Source organism: Cnephaeus nilssonii (genome assembly GCF_951640355.1).
Source record: "Cnephaeus nilssonii genome assembly, chromosome: 3".
Lineage (NCBI taxonomy): Eukaryota > Metazoa > Chordata > Mammalia > Chiroptera > Vespertilionidae > Cnephaeus > Cnephaeus nilssonii.
Window position 1 is genome coordinate 32,362,310 of NC_137074.1, and position 24,624 is coordinate 32,386,933.

General features: G+C 41.9%; 1 protein-coding gene across 7 annotated transcripts in view; it reads left to right on the forward strand.

Annotated features, from left to right (window-relative positions):
* Positions 1–24,624, forward strand: part of FNDC3B (fibronectin type III domain containing 3B) — a 327,683-nt gene that overhangs the window by 266,306 nt on the left and 36,753 nt on the right. For 6 of the 7 annotated variants that reach the window (XM_079764596.1, XM_079764601.1, XM_079764597.1 and 3 more), the window contains 10 exons: positions 843–1,017; positions 3,085–3,171; positions 4,375–4,513; positions 6,735–6,806; positions 8,821–8,939; positions 11,805–11,910; positions 12,815–12,987; positions 14,842–14,955; positions 15,284–15,433; positions 17,717–17,997. In XM_079764596.1, coding sequence (XP_079620722.1) covers positions 843–1,017; positions 3,085–3,171; positions 4,375–4,513; positions 6,735–6,806; positions 8,821–8,939; positions 11,805–11,910; positions 12,815–12,987; positions 14,842–14,955; positions 15,284–15,433; positions 17,717–17,997 — 1,416 coding nt within the window. The remainder of the gene's footprint in view (positions 1–842; positions 1,018–3,084; positions 3,172–4,374; positions 4,514–6,734; positions 6,807–8,820; positions 8,940–11,804; positions 11,911–12,814; positions 12,988–14,841; positions 14,956–15,283; positions 15,434–17,716; positions 17,998–24,624) is intronic. The other variant, XM_079764602.1, reaches the window with a different exon arrangement.

Here is a 24,624-nt window from a genome sequence, read left to right on the forward strand (position 1 = left end):
ACAAAGAAAGGGGTGCTGGGCCAGCATTGTTGTCAAGCTGAGGGCAGATACCAGATTGGGGAAAATCTGACTGCCGGGACGCAAGGCTCGGAGGCGGCAGAAGAAAGACAAGAGCAGGTGGACAGCGAGGCCTCAGTGGGTCCAAGATGCTTTGAAAAGATCGTATTTTAGTTGCACTTCCTGGGTAACTTGATTAAGGGAAAAGTCTTTTTCTTTCATCACTGTTTGTTGAGAAGCCTAAAGGTTCAGCACATCATTGGCCCCCAGCCTCTTTTCCAGCCTAAAATCTTAGCATCGCGAGGTTTTACAGCCTGCCCTGCCCACCCATGCTCTCCACTGTATTTTTAGAGTTCACTGGTTCAAAAAGTCATAGCAATAAAGGCTTCCATGGTTCAAGAGTTTGTAAATGATTGGAAGCACCCACAAGCTTTTGAAACATAGCACTGGATATATTTGTAAAACATTCATCTCACCGACAGATGTCATTTGTGCTCGCACTCATTCGCAGGCTCCTGGTAGCTGTGGCTCACAGCTTGGTAAACATTGCACGACCTTGTGCTTTCTACAGGGTGCTTTGGGGGGAAAACAAATTCTTACCTATATTTTCCTGTAATGTGGTGTGCTTTTTTAGCATCAGGCTAAGCAGGGGCGGGGGGCGGGGGGCGGGGAGGGCATTGGCAAATCAAAGTTGTGGTAGGAAATATCTCACAATGCCTTTCTTTACTTACTGAACCTGTCAGGGCCCAGGCTTTGCAACCCAAGCAGCTTGGGCAATGGGAAGCTTACCGTCCTCGTGTGGAATCGCTCCTAAGCTGTGTGTCCCTGGGCTTGTTTCTCTGCAGTGGTTATAGCCAGGAGGTGGTGTGCTACACGTTAGGAAACATTCCTCAGATGCCCTCTGCACCAAGACTTGTCCGAGCTGGGGTCACATGGGTCACGTTGCAGTGGAATAAACCAGAAGGCTGTTCACCGGAGGAAGTGGTCACCTACACCTTGGAAATCCAGGAGGATGAAAATGTAAGCTTTGCCTATTTCATACGCTTGTGTGTGTTCTGTGGGAGTTGGTATTGTCATAACCACAGGGCACCATGAAATTAGATGAGCTACATAAATTCAAAACCAAACCCTTAATTTCTACCCCTACGACCACCACCACCACCAGCAGCAGCAGCAGCCTGTCCCTTCCCATCTCCGGGAATGGCATCTCCCCTTTCACTTGGGGAACTCAAAACCCTTGCAAGCATCCTTAACTCTGTATATTAAAAGTTAACATCCTTTAAAAGCCTCCTTTAGTGATTATTCTTAAACCTCACTATTTCTCAACCTCTGCCCAGCTATTATTACTCTTTTACAAGCCACCATCATCTCACCCCTGGGTTACTGTGATGGCTTCTGTAGTATTTTACCTTCCTTCCCTTACTATATCAGCCTCTGTCCTCCCCAGGAAGCAGAGTGATCCTCTTAGATAAAATGAGGTGATGTCCGTGCTGTGCTCAGAGCCCTTCCCACCTTGGTGCTGTCCTGTGTCTTCAGAGTAAAAGCCTAAGCACTTACAGTGCCCACACGCCCCACGCTATGGAGCCTTTGTTCCTGCCACTGTCCTCTCAGAGAGCACACCAGGCGTGCCCTGGCCTCAGGGCCTTTGCACTTCCTAAGCCTGGCAGCTAGTGTGCCCTTCCAGGTAGCTCTGACTCACTTCCTCATTTCCATGAAGTCTCTTCTCACACGTCACCTCTTTCAGGAGCCCCTTCCTGGAACAGTGATGTCTAATCCAACTTTCCATGACGATAAAAATGTCCTATAGTTTGTCCAATACGGTAGTGCCTAATCCCACTATTGAGCATTTGAAATGTGGCTGTGGGCCCAAGGAACTGAATTTTTACTTGTATTTAATTTAAATTTAAAGAGCCACATTGTGGCCCAGCTGGGTCGGCTCAGTGGTTGAGCGTTGACCTATGAACCAGGAGGTCACGGTTCAATTCCCAGTCAGGGCACATGCCTGGGTTTCGGGCTCAATCTCCAGTGTGGGGCATGTAGGAGGCAGCTAATCAATGATTCTCATCATTGGTGTTTCTATCACTCTCTCCCTCTCCCTTCCTCTCTGAAATTAGTAAAAATGTATTTTTTTTTAAAAAGAGCCACATTGTGGCTGTCTTATTGAACCTGCACTGCTATGGAAAGCACCTTGCTAGGTCCACCATTCTATCCTTTTACCCAGCTTAATGTTTCTGTCATAACACTTAACACTATATGGCAAGCTTCGTGTTTATATATAGTTTTGTTTGTGTGTTTGTTTTCTTAGTCACTTTCTCCAACTGGCATGTAAGCATCTGTGGGCAAGGCTTTGTCTGTTCTTGGGCAGTGTTGACCCCAGAGAGCATAGAAAAGAGAGCCTGATGCATAGACGTGCTCAGTGATATGGATGGATGGATGGATGGATGGATGGATGGATGGATGGATGGATGGATGGATGGACGGACGGATGAGAATACTGTGGAATGAATCCTCTTAAAGGATCACGCCTTCCCCATCCAAGCTGTCCTTTCGCCCTTGGCCAGGAGAGGACACTGTGTGGTCAGAAATCTCAGGCACGGCTCACATAGCACATTGCAGCTCCACAGTGTAGACCTCAACACAAGAGGCTTTTTCCATGACAACATTGTGAAATAACTTTTTTAAGTACCTGCTGCTTTGTAACAAGTACCATTTGGTGGTTACGTTTTTTTGTTTAAAATGCTTATTGAGTAACCAGGAAAATTTGCTCTGAAGGAAAGCATTTGGTGACACTACTCCAAAACAAATTTACACTCTCTCAGAAAGCATTGTTCTCATTTAAGTTAGTATTAGCCTCACGATAAAGTGGAACAGACCCAGGAGGAAGTACAGTGGGATAGTGTTACGTTTTACCTAAAGCTGGAATGCTAGCCACAGCACCAAGGGCTCCTAACCCTTGTTTGCAAGTAGCTGCCCGACCTCTGGCCTGCCAGTGATGTGGATTGAGGCGATATAAAAATCCTACATACACAGGTATTTAGTGCCCAGGTTTTATGGTACTGATGTTTTTTTCTGGCTTTGCCTTTTCAGGATAACCTTTTCCACCCAAAATACACTGGAGAGGATTTAACCTGTACTGTGAAAAATCTCAAAAGAAGCACACAGTATAAATTCAGGGTGAGTCAGTCATTTTGGTACCTGAACTGCTTTAAAAAGAAGCTGTTTTATGTTTTACCCATTTATGTTTCAAATTGACTCATAGGTTAAAAAAAATGTTTTATGTTCGAAACATATACATTTTTGAAGTAACACTTATAAAATGCACACCATACTTTCATTTTAAAATCTACTTTTGAGAGGGAAACAGTAATGTGCTGTAACAAGTTGTATCACAGCATGGCCAGATGGCCTCGCCCAGGAAGACCCACACTCAGCGCACCTGTCTCTCACCTGCACGGCACACCCTTCTTTGCTGTTTCTCCTTTTCATCGGATTTCTCTTTTATTCTCCACTTCCCTTCGCTCTTCTGCCCATTATTTTTCCTCAGCCGTTTCTATTTTTCTTTACCCACTCCCTCCTCCCTTAGGCTTTTGCATTGGTTAACAGCCAGCATTAATGTCACTGTAGGACTTTGTGTCGTAGCCACAAACGCTGCTTTGCCATCGTTGAGAAAGGAAACCGGATGCTGCAGCACTGCTTGTTGACCCTGTGCGCAGCCCGTTTTCTGTTAGGACAGTGCATTTTGGAGAAAGGAGGTTCCCTCGCCCCTTCTCTAATTGGGGGTCAAATGGTGTTACCTGGCATGTAGTAGTCACTCAGTAAGCAGCTGTCAGAGTATCAAGTGAAGGTTGTGACTCAATTTGAGGAAAAGGATAGTTTTTGATATTTTAAGGAACCCTTGCTTTTGATAGTTGATGCTGGCTGTGAGAACATGGCTGCACTGCTAGCATTCCTCCACAAGGTGGCATTGCCCTACTCTTAAACAAGTGAGGTTATTTTTGTCTGCTTGCTGCCCCTCCATGTTTTCCTTCCACAAAACAATGCGAGTAAGGTGGTGATACACTACTGGCTTTGTTTTGTGTCTTCTTGAAAGGGTAAAAATGTCCTTAGCTGAAAACCACCTTATTTTATTTTAAATTGTTAATAGCCAACTATACAGAAAATAAGTACTCCATAGAGAAACACAAATCAGTAGTTTGAGATTGAGAGAGAAAATGTGTGTGTGTGTGTGTGTGTGTGTGTGTGTGTGTGTGTGTGAGAGAGAGAGAGAGAGGGGGGGGGTGCGGATTATGGATGCCTTGATCTTGTCATCTTAAAAATCACTTTTGCTTTAATGGCTGATGTCTAAAGCATGTTAATGTTATCTCGGTTGTGGTACAGCTAACTGCTTCTAACATGGAAGGGAAAAGCTGTCCGAGTGAAGTTTTGGTGTGTACGACAAGTCCCGACAGGCCTGGGCCGCCTACGCGACCCCTCATTAAAGGACCAGTGACGTCACATGGCTTCAGTGTCAAGTGGGGTATGTTTTGCTGCTATTGCTTCTTTTTGGACAGAGTTTTTTAAATATATTAATTTTATTAGTGGCAAGCCAAAATAAAAAGTAAAAGGGCAGTATTACTTGCAGGAGTTTTACACATTTGGAATGAGCATATGAGAAATATCCAGAGAACTCCACAAATTGGTAAATGGACAATTTAACAGCATCTCACTTTCTGATTTTCCTGTGTTACATGGTTTTCCTTCTATATCTTTAAAGTATTATTGATTTGAATGTAGTAATCTCTGAATATGTATTTCATTCTTCAATAGCTTGCCCTTAAGGAAGTCATAGTTAATGTAAAAAAATTGATTTATAAAGTTAATATTGAAGATAAATTTCAAAATTTAGGTATGTCATCATGAGTAAATTTTGACATACAAAATGTTCAAGTTAAAATTAATTAGGAAAACTTCAGGGTTGTTTTTTTTTTGTGTGTGTGTGTGTGTGTGTGTGTGTGTGTGTGTGTTTGTCATTTGTATGCAATCAGAGGCCTTAAACTTCAGGAATTTTTCATATTGAAGTTCACTATATAGTGTTTGGGGACATGAGGTAGAAGGAGATTGTGACTCACCTCTGTTTCTATTATGTCAGTGAAATGAGTGCCATTAGAATGTTGATAAACATTTGCAATTATATGTAAAACATTTATGATATACTAGAGGCCCAGTGCACAAAATTTGTGCACTCGCGGGGGGAGGGTACCTCAGCCTGGCCTGTGCCCTCTCGCAGTCTGGGAGCCCTCAGGGGATGTCTGACTGACAGGGAGCTGGCCTAAGCCTGCAGTTGGACATCCTCAGTGCTGCCGCGGAGGTGGGAGAGGCTCCTGCCACCGCCACTGCGCTCACCAGCCTTGAGCCCGGCTTCTGGATGAGCGGAGCTCCCCCTGTGGGAGTGCACTGACCACCAGGGGGCAGCTCCTTCATTGAGCATCTGGCTCCTGGTGGTCAGTACGTGTCATAGTGACCGGTAGTTCCGCTGTTCGTCAATTTGCATATTAGCCTTTTATTATATAGGATATAAATATCATTAATGTCATATAACAATATTAGCTTAAGGAAGGCAAAAAAAAAGAAAAACACAGTAGAAATTTAAGATTTTACCTGTCAGCCAAGTAATGTAAAGGGAATTTAAAACCTTATTAAGTCATTATTGGAGACCAACCACTGAGACATATAACTGTTTCAAGTTACCTAATAATTTTGAGACAGAATTATTAGGGTATGTATTTCCCTGGAAGATGGATATCATTAAGAGAAACTATAAAAATCTAGATGTGCTTTTTGCCAGACTGTAAAGCTTTTTTCTCAGAAAATCCTAGAAAGTTCTGTTCACACCAAATATTTACTTTTATTAGCCATATGCTATACTATTTAACTTTATAATTATTGTCTTAAATATCTATTACTGGAGTCTGTATTCATTAATGGAAATAGCAGGTGAAGAGAGGGAAGTAAAGTTCCTAAATCTATATGTCAGTAATCTGAGGGTACATCTAAAATACAGATAGTAGAGGTAAGTTCTGCATAGTCTTGCAAAATTACAATGCAAGAAATGTTGCTGCTCAGAAAAGAAAATTCTTGCAGGCAGTTAGGAGTGGACTAAATACCCGCAGTGCCACCAGGCTCTGGGAGTAAGCCAGGGCCTCCTCCTCAAACCACCTCTTTAGTGCACTTCTCATTGATCCACAACTGTGGTTTCACATCATTTTCAGTTGGGATATAAAGTTTGCTCAGTAGCAAACTGTGGTGGAACAGATAGATTTATTATATCCTGACATTTTATTTATTTTGTCAATGAATTTTGCACTTCTCTTTCCTTCATCCTCCAACTCTCAGAAGAATCTGGTCAGTGATAATATCAGTGAAATTTTAAAAATATATAAATATTTCATCTTATATAGAAATCACTAGATATTAAAAAGCAAGTTTCAGAATTCTTGAAGTAAATGTGTTAACATAACTTTTAGAAAAATCAGTTCGTATTTTGAATTTTGCTCATGTTTTACTAAATGAACACTCATTGCCATTTCTAGCTCTAAAGAACTTTGAATAATCTAATAGTATTTAAGGTTCTTTGGTGTTTATGTTCTTTTGTTTTTTATGACAGGAGTTGCGGGAAATATTAACTGTGCCCCTTGATTAAATGCAGAATTGAGGTAGTGTAATACATGATTTTACATGTTCGTTTGCTTACTTTCCAGATCCTCCAAAGGACAATGGTGGTTCAGAAATACTCAAGTACTTGCTGGAGATTACTGATGGCAATTCTGAAGGTCAAGTTTTGGGAAATGATTTCATTCAAATCCAATAGCAACCCTATTTGCTAATATGATAAACATTTATATACAGTAATAGTGGGCTGGCATTAATTCTAATGATAGAGCTATTAATATAAAGAAACCTTAATCACAAATTGATAGTTTTTCTCCTTCAAAAACAGCATTTTTATCATGCTTTAAAATTTCTTTAAGCCAGAGGTCCTAACTAAGAGACTACCTCAATTTAGTTTTTCTTCCCTTCTCGGGGCACACTTTCTCTGGAAATTCTTATAAGCAGAGAGTCAGAAGCAATCAGCAGGAAGGGTAAAATGGAGATAGCCGACGAGTGTGGCAATCTATAAATTCCCATGTACAATGATGACAGACAAGATAGAGTATTGCTGTGGGCTGGTGACAAGTGTCACACTTTTGTAGCAAGTGTAGAAAATGTTCTTTCCATCTTTGTTGTGATTTCTGAGTCAGATTATTTATACATTACTTGTCATAATATGTGGATTAAAGTGGGACAATGTTGGATATTGAATTCCTTAAATAATGTAACTTTTTTGTAATTTTTAAAAATTCTTAGCTCTTTCTAATAAATTTCATTAGGCTTTAATAGAAAAAAAGCATAGTCATCAGAATTAAAAATGATTTCTCTCACCATTCTAATAATCCTTGTACTCATTATCTTAATAAAAAACGATCCATACATATGGCAAAAAAAAAAAAAAAGTTAGTAACTTTTACAAACAAAAACATCCAGGTGTGTGGCTTGCCCTTTATTCTGCACCACAATAACCACCTGGAGTACTTCGGTTTTCACATGAACCAGGTCCTATTTTAAGCTAAAAAAAAACCTGAGAATGCTTTGAGATGGGCACAGCTGTAATTAACATAAACTCACGTGCTTTACATTAGAAACCCTCCAGGAGATGAGGCCCCTGTGTGTATGCAGTGGCTCATGGTGAAAGCCTAAGTACATTTTGAATTTTCTTGGCTCTCTTGACCACTGATGACAAATCAAAAGTAAATGCCAGTCTCTCCTTAAAGCCCTCAACTTTGCTGGTGCCTACAGTGGTGATTAACGAATCTTTGTAGTGGTCCTTGTTAGTACAGGTTTTATAATCAGCAATGTCAGGGTAATTAATTTAATCTCCCTTCTCCTGGGGCCCAAGTGCATGCAACTTAATTGTAAATCTAACTGGATAAGCAACTGTGGGAATTTGTGGAAGTTACTTTGGTAAAATATTACAGAACAGGGTAAAACATTTTCCCAACAACTTCATGGAGAAAAACAGTCAACTGGAAACGTAGCATTAGTGAGAGCAAAACAGAAGGAAAAACCATCCCAGCAGCCCAACGTGGGGAGGCCAGCAGTCGGTGGAAGCACCCAGACTCCTCCCATGGCCCTGCTCGCTCTTTAATCCCAAGAAGTGGTCAGGGAACTGCATCACATACTGAGTGTTTCCTCTGTAGTTTGTTGCACTCTCAGGCATTTTTGTCTTTTAAGTGGAGCTCCATGAAGACAGCAGGCCTTTACCCAGAGGACTGAGTGTGCATTGGGAGGATTTCCCTCCTGCAACTTCCAGGCAGATAAGAGCAGGAGGCCTCACAGACCAACCAGAACCTCAAGGCTGAGCAGCCTTCCCCTGCCCAGCGGCCCCAAGGTCTCACCAGCACCATCCCACAGCTTCCCTGCCACTGTTCTGCTCCTTCACCACTCCCCCCGAGCCAACCTCAGATGTTGTGTGGTTTCCAGCGTCTAACCGCTCAGTCAGAAAATGTAATAATGTGATATTAAGTAGTCTAGCCAGCAGTACTAAGTATTAAAAATGACTCCATGATACTTTAATATTTAACTTTGTAAAGGAAATGGAAAGAGAGCCCTTTAGCTCATAAAAAAGAGAATAGGAGACACTTGTGTTTATGGAAACCACTTAAAGTGTTTTGTTTTTTTCACTTAGTGCTTACTACTACTTACCTTTTTACCAAAGACATAAACTCACACACGAGTCTTGTTTTACAGCAGGTCAGTGGGAAGTGGCATACAGTGGATCGGCTACAGAATACACGTTCAGCCACTTGAAACCAGGCACTTTGTACAAACTCCGAGCATGCTGCATCAGCACTGGTGGACACAGCCAGGTTGGTTTTGTTATGGTATACATTTAAGTCAACATCTTTGGTCAGCCTCAGACAACCTGTCAATAACATCAGAATAAAATTGCTATTGAAAAAGGTATCTTGGTAGTGTCGTCTGCTATGGCATCCCAGGAGGAAATGCAAAACTAGGGTTTTTTGAATTGTGTTTTAGAGGACATAAAAGATAGGCCCATCAATGTCATGAATCCTCAGAGAGGTGCAAATTAAAACCACAGTGAGATATCACCTCACACCTGTCAGAATGACTGTCATCAATACAACAAGTGCTGGCGAGGATTAGGAGAAAAGGGAACACTGGTGTGCCACGGTGAGAATGCAGACTGTGCAGCCACTGTGGAAAGCAGTATGGAGTTACCTCAAAACTTAAAAATGGAACTGCCTTTTGACCCACTGATTGCGCTTCTGGGAATGTATTCAAAGAAACCCAAAACATTGATTTGAAAGAATATATGCACCCCTATGTTCATTGCAGTGTTGTTTACAATAGCCAAGATTGGGAAGCAGCCAAGTGCCCATCAGTAGATGAGTGGTTAAGAAAGCTATGGTACATTTATACAATGGAATACTACTCGGTCATAAAAAGGGAGTCTTTGCAACAGCATGGAGGGACCTGGGGAACATTACGCTAAGTGAAATAAGCCAGTCTGAGAAAGACAAGTGTGATATGACTTCACTTACATGTGGAATCTAATGAACAAAATAAATTAACAAATAAAATAGAAACAGACTCATTGATACAGGCAACAGACTGACAACTGTCAGAGGGGAGGGGGGTTGCAGGGCTGGGTGGAAAAGGTGAAAGGATTAAGCAAAAAACAAACAAAAACTCAAGGACACAGACAACAGTATGGTGATTACCAAAGGGAAAGAGGGATGGGAGAGGTAGAAGAGGGTAAAAGGTAGATAAAAGGTGGTGGAAGGAGACTTGACTTGGGGTGGTGAACATACACTATAATATACAAATGATGTGTTATAGAATTGTACACCTGAAACCTATGTAAGTTTATTAACTAATGTCACCCCAATAAATTCAATTTTATAAAGAAAAGAATAAAAGATAGGCCCAGATAATTCTCAACTGAATTGTGATATTTTCAGGTACATTTGTCAGTTATTTCTTACAAGTGTGATTGCATGTGGCAGTTGAAAACTGAGTGTTGTCTAGAATTTGTTTTAGCTAAATAAGGAAAACCTCCGTTATTGCGATGATAGAAAAAGATAGAATTTAGAATCAAAAAGAGAGACGTCCTGCACAGTTCCCTGACAATTTTGTGAGAATTAGACACACCTTCTTGAAGGAACTTTACTGCCATCTGCTGGGGAGTTCCAGTAAAAACCATGTACACTTGTGATAACTAAGCTGAAGGGCACCTCCTGCAGTTGTGCACCGCCCAACTTACACATCTGTAGGCAGCAGCTGGTTTCTTGTTTTCTATTTATATGACTTCATACCAGCCAGTTAATGTGTTGAAAGCCTTGGTTTCAACCACAGTGTTCTCAGAGGCTCAAAATAACCTAATAGATACACAAGAAGTGCTCTGGAAGTGAGATAATTGTTGTCTAAATGGCTTTAACTCACATTCAGAAAGTGAGGGACAAGATGGTAATGACATTTTCATTGTTGAAATACTTAATATTATAGTTTAAAACCATTAATATTGAGAGAGAGAGAGAGACATTGAGAGATGGTGGCTTGTAGTCCTGTGCTGGGTTGACTTTTCAAGAGAACACCTGTCATTTGGGTGCTTAATTTTGCCCATCAATCCATCTCCAGTGTTGTCTTGTGTTATTTTTCTCTCCCCAAAGAGCAGTAGCATAATGTTTACACTGCCCAGATGGGCAGACCCCTTGGGAAAAGGAGTCCAGTTAGACCATGCTTATGAAGAGCTCTCTGAAGTGTCTCCCAGGGTGTGGTAGGTCCACACATAGCCACATAGGCACCTCCTGTGTGTGTGTTGGGGGTGGAGGGGCGCTGCACGCGGCTCACAAGGCAGAGGTACCTCTCTGCACCGCTTCTCAGGAAGGTGTTTGGTCGAGCGACATAGTTCTGCCTTGTTCTCTCCTATCTCGGAAAGGGGTTCAGCTTCCACACCACCAGCCTTCGCAACCAGTTCCTGTAGAAAGATGGCCTACTTATTCTAGCATTAATAGGACCTGCTGGCTAATGTCACACTCAGCTGATTAATAATGAGTCTATTTGCTTTTCTGCTCTGGATGTGGATGGTTGGCCATTTATGGCACCATTTAAAATTTTCATCCACCTGTTGTTTTGTGTCCTCTTCTGTCCTCATGAAGGGTCTCTCTAATTTTGGTTTAAAGGAAAATAGCTGTGTGCTCAAGATATAAAACACTCCTTTCTGCAAATCTGACTTCAGAAATATTCATTTTTTTAAAATATTTTTTTACTGATTTCAGAGAGGAAGGGAGAGGGAGAAAGTGATAGAAACATCAGGGATGGGAAAGAATCATTGATTGGCTGCCTCCTGCACGCCCCCTACTGGGGACTGAGCCTGAAATCCAGGCATGTGCCCTTGAGCGGGATCGAACCCAGGACCTTTCAGTCTGTAGGCCAACGCTCTATCCACTGAGCCAAACTGGCTAGGGCTAGAAATAATCATTTTTTACCAGTGCCATATGCAGTATATGTCCACACTCTAAACACACACACACACACACACACACACACACACACACACACGATCTCATTGCATAGAAAAGCATGTGTACACATGCAATGTGTAACCTCCTTTGGTAGCATGTACGGGTATGGGGTGGAATTTGCCTGGAATGTGGAGGTGTAATGAATTCACAGTAACTAAGAGTGTTCTCTCTGGTGTTTCTCTGCAGTGTTCTGAAAGCCTCCCTGTTCGCACACTAAGCATCGCACCAGGTCAGTGCCGACCACCGAGGGTTCTGGGTAGACCAAAGCACAAAGAAGTCCACTTAGAGTGGGGTGAGTGAACGGTTCTTCGCGGTGGCATGGACAGTTGGGACAGTTGGAGATGCTTTGTCGTTAAGTTGGAAGTCTTTCTTCTGAAAGCCGTCTATGTTTTTTTCTGTTGAAAATCTATATTTCTTTTTGATGTATGTTGGCTTGGGTTTGTGTTCTCCCGCTCACTGTTGCTCATCCTCCTGATCCTGATGGCGCCACACACGCTGTCCATCCTCTACCTTCAGAGGGTACTTTTCTAGAAGACATTTCAGGACAGCCAGACTTTTTCAGGAATTTTTTAACTTCATTCATAAAAGAAAAGTTGTGTTCAATTTAGAGAATGAGGTAACAGCTGATTTCTCCTCATCTTTGCTGCTTTGTCCTGTGTGGGTCCTGTTTGGATTCGAGCCATATGAGCCTTTCTGTATCAGCAGTTTATAGCACATAAAATTGCCAGTATTAACCTGCAGAGCCTTATCAGACTACTTTTTCCCACCACTTATGTCTAAAATATAATGAAATAGCATGCCAACTTTGGGCCAGCTATCTTGATTTAATGTGACCTTTGGTTTGAAGTTAAAATAGAAGATTTTCTTCTCTGTTTCTTCCCTTCTTAGAATGTAAAGAAATTTGCCTAATGGTTCCGTTTTTAAATTATTGTATTAAGGTAATTAAATATACTTAAATGTACTTGCTTTGGAAAGTATTGATAACATCATTCAGAAACTTGTTCTTTTTGTTTCTCTTTTCTTTGAGTAGGAGGGTTTTGGGGTTTTTTGGTGTTTTTTTTTTTTTTTTAAGAAAGATACTGGGGGGCCGGGGGGCACCTACATTGCTGTTTTGCAAACCTTGTGGAAAATCAGATGTGATCTTTGTCAACTGGAAGCACAGAAATGATATGATGTGAACCATCCTTCACTCCTAGATGTTCCTCCCTCTGAAAGTGGCTGTGAGGTCTCCGAGTACAGTGTGGAGATGACGGAGCCTGAGGACGTGGCATCGGAGGTGTACCACGGGCCAGAGCTCGAGTGCACCGTGGGCAACCTGCTTCCCGGGACCATGTATCGTTTCAGAGTGAGGGCTCTGAACGATGGAGGGGTGAGTAGAAGGTTCTAATACTTCGGTTTCTACCCTCCTGAAATTCCTCGGCAGCATCTAGCCCACCTTGACCACCATTAAAGAAGTACATATAAAATGTTTCTTCTGATTTGATATATTGTGATTTCATACTCCCAGCATTGGAAATGTTGCTTCTATATCCTCATATCATTCTGTTAAGGTAGAGTTTAAGATTAATAGGAACATCATCCTTTAGATGCATTTGTTAGTTGTAAAAATAATTTCCTATTTGCTCATTGATTCTAGTAATCAGTTATGAGAAATTAGAAGTACTATATAAGATTCCTTTCCCATGTTGTCTAGATCACCCAGCAAGGTCTCACATCAGTTTTACACTGAAGTTGGGGAGAGGCTAGGGAAGCCAGCACAGGGCTGTTTTGTTCAAGTGCCTTCTTTTTTTTTTTTTTTTTAATATATTTTATTGATTTTTACAGAGAGGAAGGGAGAGGGAGAGGGAGAGAGAGTTAGAAACATCGATGAGAGAGAAACATCGATCAGCTGCCTCCTGCACACCCTCTACTGGGAATGTGCCCGCAAGCAAGGTACATGCCCTTGACCAGAATCCAACCTGGGACCCTTCAGTCCACAGGCCAACACTCTGTCCACTGAGCCAAACCAGTTAGGGCATCAAGTGCCTTCTTTTGCTCCCTTTGGAGTTGTCACGTGGGCTGTCAGATTGAAAGTATATGCCTACATTATATCCACAGAGGTGTTTTTTCCTTTTTTTAAAAAAATCACAGAGTGGTATGGATTTTGAAGTGGTGACCCAGAGACAGGAGGGCTTTTTGGTGTGTCAAAAATGGGCAGAAACATAGAGGGCAGGAGGATATCCGTAGAGCAGACGGCCAGTAACATCCCCCAAAAGTGCTGGTGATTTGTACAGATGAGTCCATGCCAATTAATACATGTCATTAATTGATGAAAAATTTTTAAAATAAGAAAGCCCAACTAACAGCGACACAAAGTCAATGGTGAGTTTTTCTAGCTCTCGGTAGTGCTGTTCAAACCGGTTAGAAGCGAAGTGTGTTTTAGCCATTTCATGTTCGCCACACCGACTAAAGCATTTGGTCTGAAGTTGGATCTCAGACTTTTCACAGGAGCTGGAGTTCTTCTAATTCCCCATTAGGAAAGCATTGCAGACACAGCACAACTATTTAAATTTAAAAAACACATGAAACTGAACAATAAAAATGTATTGATGAGAGGATACAAGAGCCTGTGCACCCAAACTTGTATAAGTAAAAAGGGGGGGGGGGGATGTGAGAATCACAGCTGCTGCCAAAACCTTATTGTACTTTTGTTTCTGCCCTTTTTCCCATCAACTTTTTGGGGGATCGCTGCCATAGCAAAGATAAATGTGCAACTGTACTGATTTGAGTTTTACTTGCTCTCGCCTGTAATTAATGTAAGGTATGAAAACTGCCTTCAGCCATGGTTTACTCCTGATGTTGGAAGTTAACCGTGTATTTGACTTCAGTCATCTGCTGAGGTCCGTTTCAGAGAACTTCTTTCCCATGTTTCTATTTCTGATGTCACAAGAAGAGGGGAGGGGAAAATGCTTGGTAACCAACTTCCTAATCCCATTGAATAAAAAGAATATACGTATGTAATAGACATCTACCACTCAGTGATTATATGTAGGGAAAAACGTATACACACATTCAGTTGAAAGTGAAAAACCTCCTTAGGAAATTTTTTTAATCAGATGTATTGACCAAGGTTTTAGCATAACCCTTATTTGGTTATAAGCTTGTCTATGCACACATAGGCATGAACACATACATGTGTGTGCACGCACATACATGCAAGCATGTGGGTGTCCTTCTCTTTCAGTACGGGCCCTATTCTGACGTCTCAGAGATGACCACGGCCGCAGGCCCCCCCGGACAGTGCAGAGCACCGTGTGTTTCCTTTACACCTGATGGGTGTGTCCTCGTGAGCTGGGAGGTAAGTCAGACACGTGCTCTGCATTATTTTCCGTTTCTTTGACTTTATCTGCCCCGAATGCACGTTAGGAGGAAACTTTTCAAAGCCCAAACTCACTATAGGTGACTTTTACACATTAGTCTTCCTTGGCACTTGCTTATATCATTCAGAGTTGTGGAAATTTTACCACTGGTCAGAATTGAGGGGGATTGAATATCTCTTTCGTGCCTTTCTTCTGTATGTATTTGAAATATCCTGGGGTATGTCACCCTGTCAGTTTGGTTGATTGAACATAATATAGATTTTTTTTCTCAATGAAATTAAATTCCTTGAATGTCCTGCTTTCCAGAGTCCTGAAAGCTCTGGTGCTGACATCTCAGAGTACAGGTTGGAATGGGGAGAGGATGAAGAATCCTTGGAGCTCATTTATCATGGGACAGACCCCGGCTTTGCAATAAGGGACCTGCTGCCTGCCGCGCAGTACTGCTGTAGACTACAGGTGGGTCGACGCTGCTCAGACTTACCTATAGACCCTGGTGTTCCTTGGAAGGCTCTTTGGGAAACTTACTCAGAGGCTTGTGAGGGAGGCTACCAGGAGGGATAGTGTGGGAAAGGAGTCCTTTTAAATAAAAATGAATGTTACAATTAATTTCCGGTACTCGAGGAGGTCCTGAAATGTAAGAACAAAACCAGATTCTTCTCTGCTTCTCACCACCCTTGCATCTTGCTTGTTTATCGATTCCCTGAATAAATGAGCGAGTCCAAGACAGAGGTGTCACAGCTCCTTACGAAAGATTCCTTCTGTCTGAATTTCTCTGAGATGCACATTTCAGTGGGAAAGCACTGAGAAATGGCAAAAGATGGTAATTTTATATGTCAGCTGTTAAATGGAGCCGAAAACAAGCATTTGAGTAGTTTGGACTAGCCTTCATTACATACAGGGCGCACCTCCCCCTTCTCAGTGACCAGGAACAAGGCTGGTTATCTGTACGCTTCCACTTGGGGGTCCACATAGAATAATCAAGAACAATTGGCTCCTAGCCTAACCCCTAGGAGTAGCAGTAGTCATGGGTTTACTTTTACTTTATTGACTTGGAGAAATGATTTTTTTTTTTTTCTGTTTGTATTGTCCTGAGAAAACAGGTTTTTTTTATCCATTTGTTCAGTAACATTTCTTGAGCACTACTTGTGCCAAAATCAAAGGATGGTCAGGATGATCAAGAGGAGAGATACAAAGATGAGTCAGATGTGGTTCTTGACCTTGAAGAATTCTGTCTTCACGCACATTTAGATTTAACTGGATAAAGAAGCAAAGATGCCAGATTTAGGTTTCCACCCAATTTAAGTCATAGATCAAGTTGCTTATTGCAGACCCATCAACATCAGTGTCTCTGGTCTCTTTGGAGAAAACATCCCCTTCACACGTTAATTTTCCATATCAATTGAGGCTTTTCTGTTAAATTCTGAATCCTATTTTTATCAGAAACATTTCAGAACAAACTTTCCTTCTCGTGTGGAGCAACTGGGGCATAATTCACCCTCTGTCAATGAGTCAAGGTCACAGCACATTATCTGATCTTTATAATAGTGATGCTGAGTCATTGGGAGAAGGTTAGGTAAGGCCACAATACTGTTTTCGGAGCCAGGCAGGATATAAATGAAGAACTCTCTGTCACCATAGGAAAGAGCTCCACTATGCTTTTCGAGTTTTTGTCTCCCTTTAAAACGCTCTTCTATTTCCTTTTCTCCTTTTAGGGTATATGTTGTCACTTAGCATTGACTTCCCCACACTGCACTTTAAAAGATACATTGGGTAGGGGTCTGAGAGGAAGAAAGGTGTCCAGGGGTGACTTGGGGTATGATTGGACAGCTCAAGGGTGGGGACAGCTGCGGGAGCTGTGGTGGGCGGAGATGAGGAGCTTTGAGGCTGAGATGCTTACTTGACATTGGAGTGGAGACACCCGAAAGGTAGTTGGATACATTAGGCTGGCATTTAAGGCAGAGGTCCAAACTACCCAAGTAATTTTGGAAGTAGGATATCAGTGCCGTTTATCCCCTCCCCTGACATAATAGCTCTCCAAGAGTTTGAGCAGAGATAGAAAAGAAGAGGTGTCCAAGGCTTGAACCCTGGTGCCCTCCCGTGTTAAGAAATCTGGGTGATGCGGAGCAACCGCATAGGTGGCTGAGAAGCAGCAGTAGGTAAGCAAAAAACGAGTATGGGTTCTGGAGACCAAGTGAGTAAGTATTTGAAAGAGTGGTGAGTGAGGAAGGGGTCAGCTATTGCTCTCAGGTAAAGTCAAAAAGGGCTGAGAATTGACTTCAGATATGAGTTTATCATTCACATGGGAAAACATAAGATACCTTTTCTAAAATTCCTGTTGCTCTTCCAGGACAGCACTGGGGTTGAAAGTCAGATGACTGAATTCCAGTCCCAGCTTTGCCTTAAATCTATGAAAGGCAAATAAGAATACTTGCAATGCGCTGTGTACTTCAGATGGTTATTGCGAAGGTTGTATAAGACAGTATATAACCTGCAGTGGGCCATACAAATAGAAAGGATTATTTTAAAATTATTTTTCTTGAAAGGTGACGATGGCAGTTATACCTTTGCTTAATAGAAAAGATGTGATTGGCTTTTTTTGGAAAGTGAACATTTTCTAGGATTTATTTCTACCTACATTTCTGGAAGTAAATCGTATATTATTTATTTAGCAGCACCTAACATGGAGGCCTTCAAGTGTACAATTGTGTAATATGGGCTTTTCTTGCTGTTGTCTTTTAGGCCGTCAATCAAGCTGGAGCAGGGCCGTACAGCGAGCTTGTCCTTTGCCAGACACCAGCATCTGCCCCTGACCCTGTCTCCACTCTCTGTGTCCTGGAGGAGGAGCCCCCCAATGCCTACCCCGATTCACCTTCTGTGTGCCTTGTACTGAACTGGGAAGAGCCGTGCAATAATGGATCTGAAATCCTTGCTTACAATATTGATCTGGGAGACACTAGCATCACCGTGGGCAATACCACCACCCACATTCTGAAAGATCTTCTTCCAGAAACAACATACCGGTGAGTGCAGGGAGGGAGAAATAGGACTGTATGGACCCATCAGTACTGGGGCTCCACACCCTTCAGGTTCTAAAGGCCAAACGAGTGAATGCTAGCGATTCTTAATTAAAATATATGAGTACTAAATGCATATATAGCTTTAAAACTTGTATTGCTTTATACTTTGAGTCAATTACAAATTTACCCAATTTCACCCATCACTTTAGATCAGTTGTTCCCTCTTGGTCTCTTGATAGCCACTTTTCTTTGTATTTTTACTGTGACTCATATCCATCTGTGGACACCCTCTGTCCTCACCATGTGCTTGCCCACTTCTGAAGCAGGGCTCCGCTCCTCTTTGATTCCTCCCCAAAAGCAGACACAGTTTTAAAAAAATATATATGTGATGTGGCTTTTACTTAGGACTTCCCAAGGGGCCAGAGAAAGATATTATATCACACAACACAAGTAAAACCCAATGAACAGCTGCATGCTTTCCTTCCCCCAGTCTTCCAATCCGGAGCCAGCCATCTGCCTTCCTCTCCTCACACACCTTCTTCCGTAACATGGCCTCTTAAAATTTCAAATCATTTAGCCCTCTCTCCACGTTGCCATAACTCGCTCAACGCAAGTTTAGCGTTAGAGGATTGCAGGGACCATCTGTGATTGTACATGTGTGCTACCAGGGCATCCCTTTGTCAAAAGAAATGGTTTCTCGGGTAGAACCTCCCTGGGTCTCAGTCTCTTCTTCTATGAAGGAGAAGAACAAAATTGCTAACCTCATAAGCATGTTGTAAGGAGTAAATAAATTAATATTGAACTAGAGGCCCAATGCACGAAGATTCGTGCAAGCATGGGCCATCCTTCCCCTGACTGCTGGCACCGCCTTCGCTCTGGCCCCTTTCTGCTCCGGCCCAGAGCCGCCTTTCCACCTTCCCACGCTGCCCAGAGGCCCAGAGTGGCTGGGGTGGTGCAGAACGCCTGTGTCGTCGCCATGGTGACGATGACGCCTGAGTATGCAAATTAACCCGCCATCTTTGTTGGGTTAATTTGCATACTCCTAATTGGCTGGTGGGCATCGTGAAGATATGGTCAATTAGCATATTACTCTTTTATTAGGTAGATACTTCTACACAGCCCAGCAGTATATAGCAAGTACACAATAAACATGCATTGTAATTTTCGTCATCATCAAGATCACCATCAAATAAGACTAATTCTTCTTGGGGTGGGGAAGGGCAATGAATGGCAGGCAAATAAACTTGCTGCTAGAAAAGGACTTATCATTTCACTTACCTTTTTTGACAGTTTTCTAGTTCAATAGTCTGGTACACTACCTTTTCTATTTCTAAAAGCTGAAGAAAGAATCAGCTAATCGGTTGTAAGTGACAAAAGTTCCATCCTGCAATACCATATTATCTCTACTCTTTTTTTCTCTCTTACCAAATTTTTTTGTGACTAATTCATATAAATATATTATTTTGCTTTTTAAAACAATGACAGGGTGCTTGTGGGGGGTTTTCCCTACTCTTTTATTATTATTTTTTTAAAATATATTTTTATTGATTTTTCACAGAGAGGAAGGGAGAGGGATAGAGAGCTAGAAACATCGATGAGAGAGAGACATCGACCAGCTGCCTCCTGCACACCCCCCACCGGGGGATGTGCCCGCAACCAATGTATATGCCCTTGACCGGATTCCTACCTGGGACCTTCCAGTCTGCAGACCGACGCTCTATCCACTGAGCCAAACCGGTTTCGGCTCTCTTATTCTTTTAAGAAGTCTCTTTTGAGCACAGCACTCTACACTGTGAGTCTGTCTGTGAAACAGTGATAAACAATATTCTTTCCTGCAGAGCACTCAGAGTTGGAGGACACTTAAACAGCAACTGAAAACGGTAGGTTATTGTGACATCACAGGCTGCAGATAACACTGTGACACCGTCCTGTTGACATTTCAGAGAGCAAGTCCCAGGTTCAGAATGGTCAGGAAGGTTCACAGTGCGATTTGAAATAGGAACAGAATAAAGGGGAATATGACTTACATAGGTGAAGAGGCAGCCAAGGGTACTCCTTCAGTTTAGCCTTTTAAGTCAATCTCTGAAAAGCAGTCTTCACTCTTGCATGCTAATCAAATATAAGTGCTGCTGTGTGCAGAGCAGTCTAGTCAGGTGCTGAGGAAATGATTAAACCCAGACCTTGACTTCAGGGAATTTCCCCGATGATGGTGCTGACCCTGAGGTATATTTCTGGGGGGGAATGACCACATCACTGTCATCCTCCAGCTGTTTTTAAGAGACCAGATGCTTGACCTTGATCCCTCAGGCTATGAAGAAGCCACACTGGTGTAGGGACTCACTGGAAGGTTCTGTGATCAGTCTGCTTCACAGCCATGTCTACCCTGGAATGAACACAAATCCCCAGGCCAGGGCTCTGAGCTTCGGACCAGAAATCATAAAAGGGCTCTTAGGGCAAGTGCTAGCCTAGAAATTCCACCTCTTCCTTGACATTGTACCTGCCATAAAGGTGGCATACATGATTATAAACTTTAAGGTTTATAGAAGGATGACATTGGAGGAATGTTGACTTTTATTAGTCAACATACAGTCAAATGACTTCTAGAAAGACATCTGGAATTCAAATGAAGGAACTGACGCAGGGAATCATTGCCTCACAATGAAATGCCAATTATGGTGGAAATTATAAAAAATCCTCCACGTGTTAAAAAGTTTCTCGGGATAATTCTGTTATGGAGAAGATGAAATGGTTCAGTCGTGTAGGCACTATGGGAGAATGAACTTAATTTAGATAATACCTCAAGACTATTTTTAGAGTATTTATTGGATGAAGCTAAATAATTTAATTCAGTATTAATATGCAAGGCATATTGAGCTGAATTGGGAAGTCACATTGGGAGGATGTCACCTTTCAACCTTAGGGATAGCTTGAAAGATACCATTTTATATAGACTGTATGACATTGAATAGCTTTAGGAAAGGCAGGTCTTTGGCTTTAGTCAAGTTGTTTGATTTTTTCCCCCTACCCTACCCCTAAGAAAAAGATTTAGCCTTAGTCTTCATTGGTCAATCAATAAATAAATTGAGTATTTCATACTTAAGATACTAACATTAATATTCAAATTCAAGATAATCTTTATACAACTTTATACTAGTTTCTATAGTACACAAATGGGTACTCTATAGTAGGACTCCAGTCAGTTATGCTCTTGTTCTTTTGTTTCAAAAGCAAAATTGCAACAATTATAGTGAAATACAAAATGAGTATTTCAAGGAACAAAGGATGTAATTTTGGTCCAATCAACTTTTGCCTCACCTTTTTCTGACCCATAAATTTGTTAAAATATAAATGAACAGATCATGATGTTCTAGATAAAAATGTGGGATGAAGCATCGTAAGCAGGCCATGGGGCTTTGGTAAAGGACTTGTTTCTTTGGTTTGATTTTTTTTTTTTTTTTTAGTAGTTACAGATTGTTCTCATACTGAATTTTTTTTCTTTCTCCGTCTTGCATCTTGCGGGAACAGGAACGTGCACCTCTCTAGCAAACCTACTGATGCAAAAGGGTATTTTAATTGATCCATTGCTTCTCCATTGGTTCTTGCAAAAATACCCATTGGCTTACTAATTACAGTGCTATTTTTAAAGACCTTACTTTTAAGCTTAGAACTGAGTTTGAAATTGAAGTTGTTATGGTTTGAGGAAAAAGAAACTTTTTTTGAAACAGAGATGTAGCTTTCCTTTGCATGACACAGTCATAGTCTTTGCCAGCTGATTGGGACAAGATCACATGGTGTCACCCATTCCCAGTGTCCTGGCTCCAGCATTCCCAGTCTGGGCAGTGGTTCCAACTGCTAATCACCAGGCAGTCCATGCCAGTTGTGAATAACTATTTTGTTAAAGCCTCTCTCCATCTGAAATCTGCAGAATTGATCTTGGTACTTCCTCTAGAGCAGTGATTCTTAAACTGTGGTTCCTAAACCAGCATTACCAGCATCACTTAGAAACTTGTTGAAATGAAAATTATCAGGCCCTACTCTAGACCTACTGAATCAGGTGTGGTCAGACACTCTGCTTAAATAGCCCGGCAGGAGATTTTGGTGCATGTTAAAGTTTGAGAACCTCTGCCCTAGCATTGGTTCTTGAATGTTAATTATATAAGAATCACCTGTAGTACTTTCACAAACTATAAAAGTGGGAGCCCCACTCCTGTAGACTGTGCTTTGGTGATCCCAGCACACCTAGTCATTATTATCTTAACAACGTCAGCTGTCTTCTATTTCACCATCCTCACTTCACTCACTTTCGTCTAGACTGGTGTGGGTTTTCTGTAACCTCCTCCATCCTCTTCATTGGGCGAGTCCTGTTTCTTGATGATCCCTTTAATGTGCCCAGACCTCCAGGAATGGGCCTAGCTGGCTGGCTGGCTGGCTGGCTGGCTGGCTGGCTGGCTCACTCAGAGGAGAGCAAGACTGTCACCTTACTTGTTTTCCAAATGGAAGAGTTAGTAAGGTTGCCTAACGTTACTTTTTTTGGCAACCTCATTATATGTCTGACTCATACTGAGCTGGCAAACAAGGAAAGGTAGAGTTGTTTGTTATACTCATTTATGCTCTTTTTGCTAGGGAAAATTGGGAGGTGGGCGGGAATCACACTTATTGAGTCTTTACTCTACATCAGGCACTACATTAGCCTGTCAAAGAGTGAATCACAAGTCATTTCATCCTAACAAGACAAGATGGGCTTTATTAGGAGACAGGTTCTGAGTAGTTCAGAAGTAGCACCCTGGAGTCAGACAGACAGCCTTGACTTCAGTCCTGGGTCTCTCACTATTGTCTCTGTGACCTCTGGCAAGTCATTAAACTCTGTGCCTCTGTTTTCTGCTCTGTAAAACAGGATACAAACTTTAACTATCTAATAGGGTGTTGTGTGCTTTAGATAAGATTTCAGGCATTTCTTATGGGACTTGGCACATGGTAAGTAAGCACTCAATATATTATGTCACTGATGCTTGGGAGGGAAGACGTGAGCTGGAAAGTGAGCTGTGACCAGGTTACAGGTAGAATGTCTGGAAACCTGGCATTTTCCTTTAAGCAATGGGAGATATTTAAGGTCCCCATGCCCCCTCAAGGCAGGGCACGAGACAAAAGCAAATCAAAGTGCCTGGAGACAGAAAGGTGGCCCTGCATCCATGGGGCTGTCAGGAGAAGCACCAGCTCAGGTTTCCCTTCCAGGAAGCCTTCTCTGAATAGCTGTGCTGTAAACACACCTTCCCCCAAGAGATTTCTTATGTTAATGCTCCTATTTTATTTTTTCAGAAGTTACCTGATGATGATTCTCCTGTCCTATTTTTCTCTTCTTTAATTAGATGATCGGATGTTAGATTGGGAGTGGGGATGGTGAGGGGGGAGTGTGAAAAGCTCATGTTTTGCTTCTTAGACCTCTCCTACCCCATCCCTTGATGGGAGAGGGGGGGCTGTCCTCCCTGCCTCCATCTCTATACTCCACGTCCTGAGTACCAGGATGGCTGATGGTGGCTGAGAAGTCATCTTCCCCAGGTGGAAGGTTTTGTTCTGAAAGTCATTCTTCTTTTAATACAGGTGGTGTCAGAAATCTGTGTGTGTGTGTGTGTGTGTGTGTGTGTGTGTGTGTGTGTGAAGTCATTCTTCTTTTAATACAGGTGGTGTCAGAAATCTGTGTGTGTGTGTATGTGTGTGTAGAGTGCATTATGGAAGGCTATGATCGGAAGCAGTTAGACAGTAGATATTTTAATAGATTTTTTATAAAAATTTATTAAAAATATTCTTTTTTAAAGATTTTTAAATTGGTTTTTAGAGAAGGAGAGAGAGAGAAACATTGATGTGAGAGCAAAACATTGATCAGCTGCCTCCTGCACAACCCTCACTGGGGATTGAGCCCACAATCCAGATATGAGCCCGGACTGGGAATCAAACTGGCAACTTATTGGTGCACTGGATGACGCCCAACCAGCTGAGCCACACCAGCCAGGGTAACAGTGTTCTTAATTTGATTTATTTAATCAGTATTATCAGTGTATTGATGGATATTGCAGGCTCCTGGCATTTGAACAGATTTTTCACATCAGTCTAGCCAAAATAGAGTTTCTCAGCATTACATCACCTTCCTAAATTGGAAAGCAAAATTCCATTTCCCTTAGACTTAGTTTGCGGAGCTTAAGATTTCAAAAACTGATATGCAGTGCATGTTTAAAAAAAAAAGAAAGAAAATGCCCTTCGGAGCCTATCTGAATTTCAGAATTAACATGTTACTTCAGCTAAGAGAAAACGTCTCAAATTTGGGTTTGGATAGACTTTAATTTAGTAAAATTTGAAAGTCAGTTTTGAATTCTTGGACTTGTTCCTCAAGGTATTTGTTTTCTTGTTAGTCCCAAGTGAGCTCTCACTGGAATTAGGAGATTATTTTTACTTACTGCGTATTTTCCCCCCCCAAAAAAATGAACAGTCACTACCTTAGTCTTTGTTCTGTTCTCTCAGCCTTCTAGGCTCAGTTTCATGTGTTCACCAGCATGTAAGAAGACCTGGCCTCATTTCATTGTATTGGATCCTCAGTTCGACTTCAGTTTGGGGTGTGACTTTTACAACTAATTAACG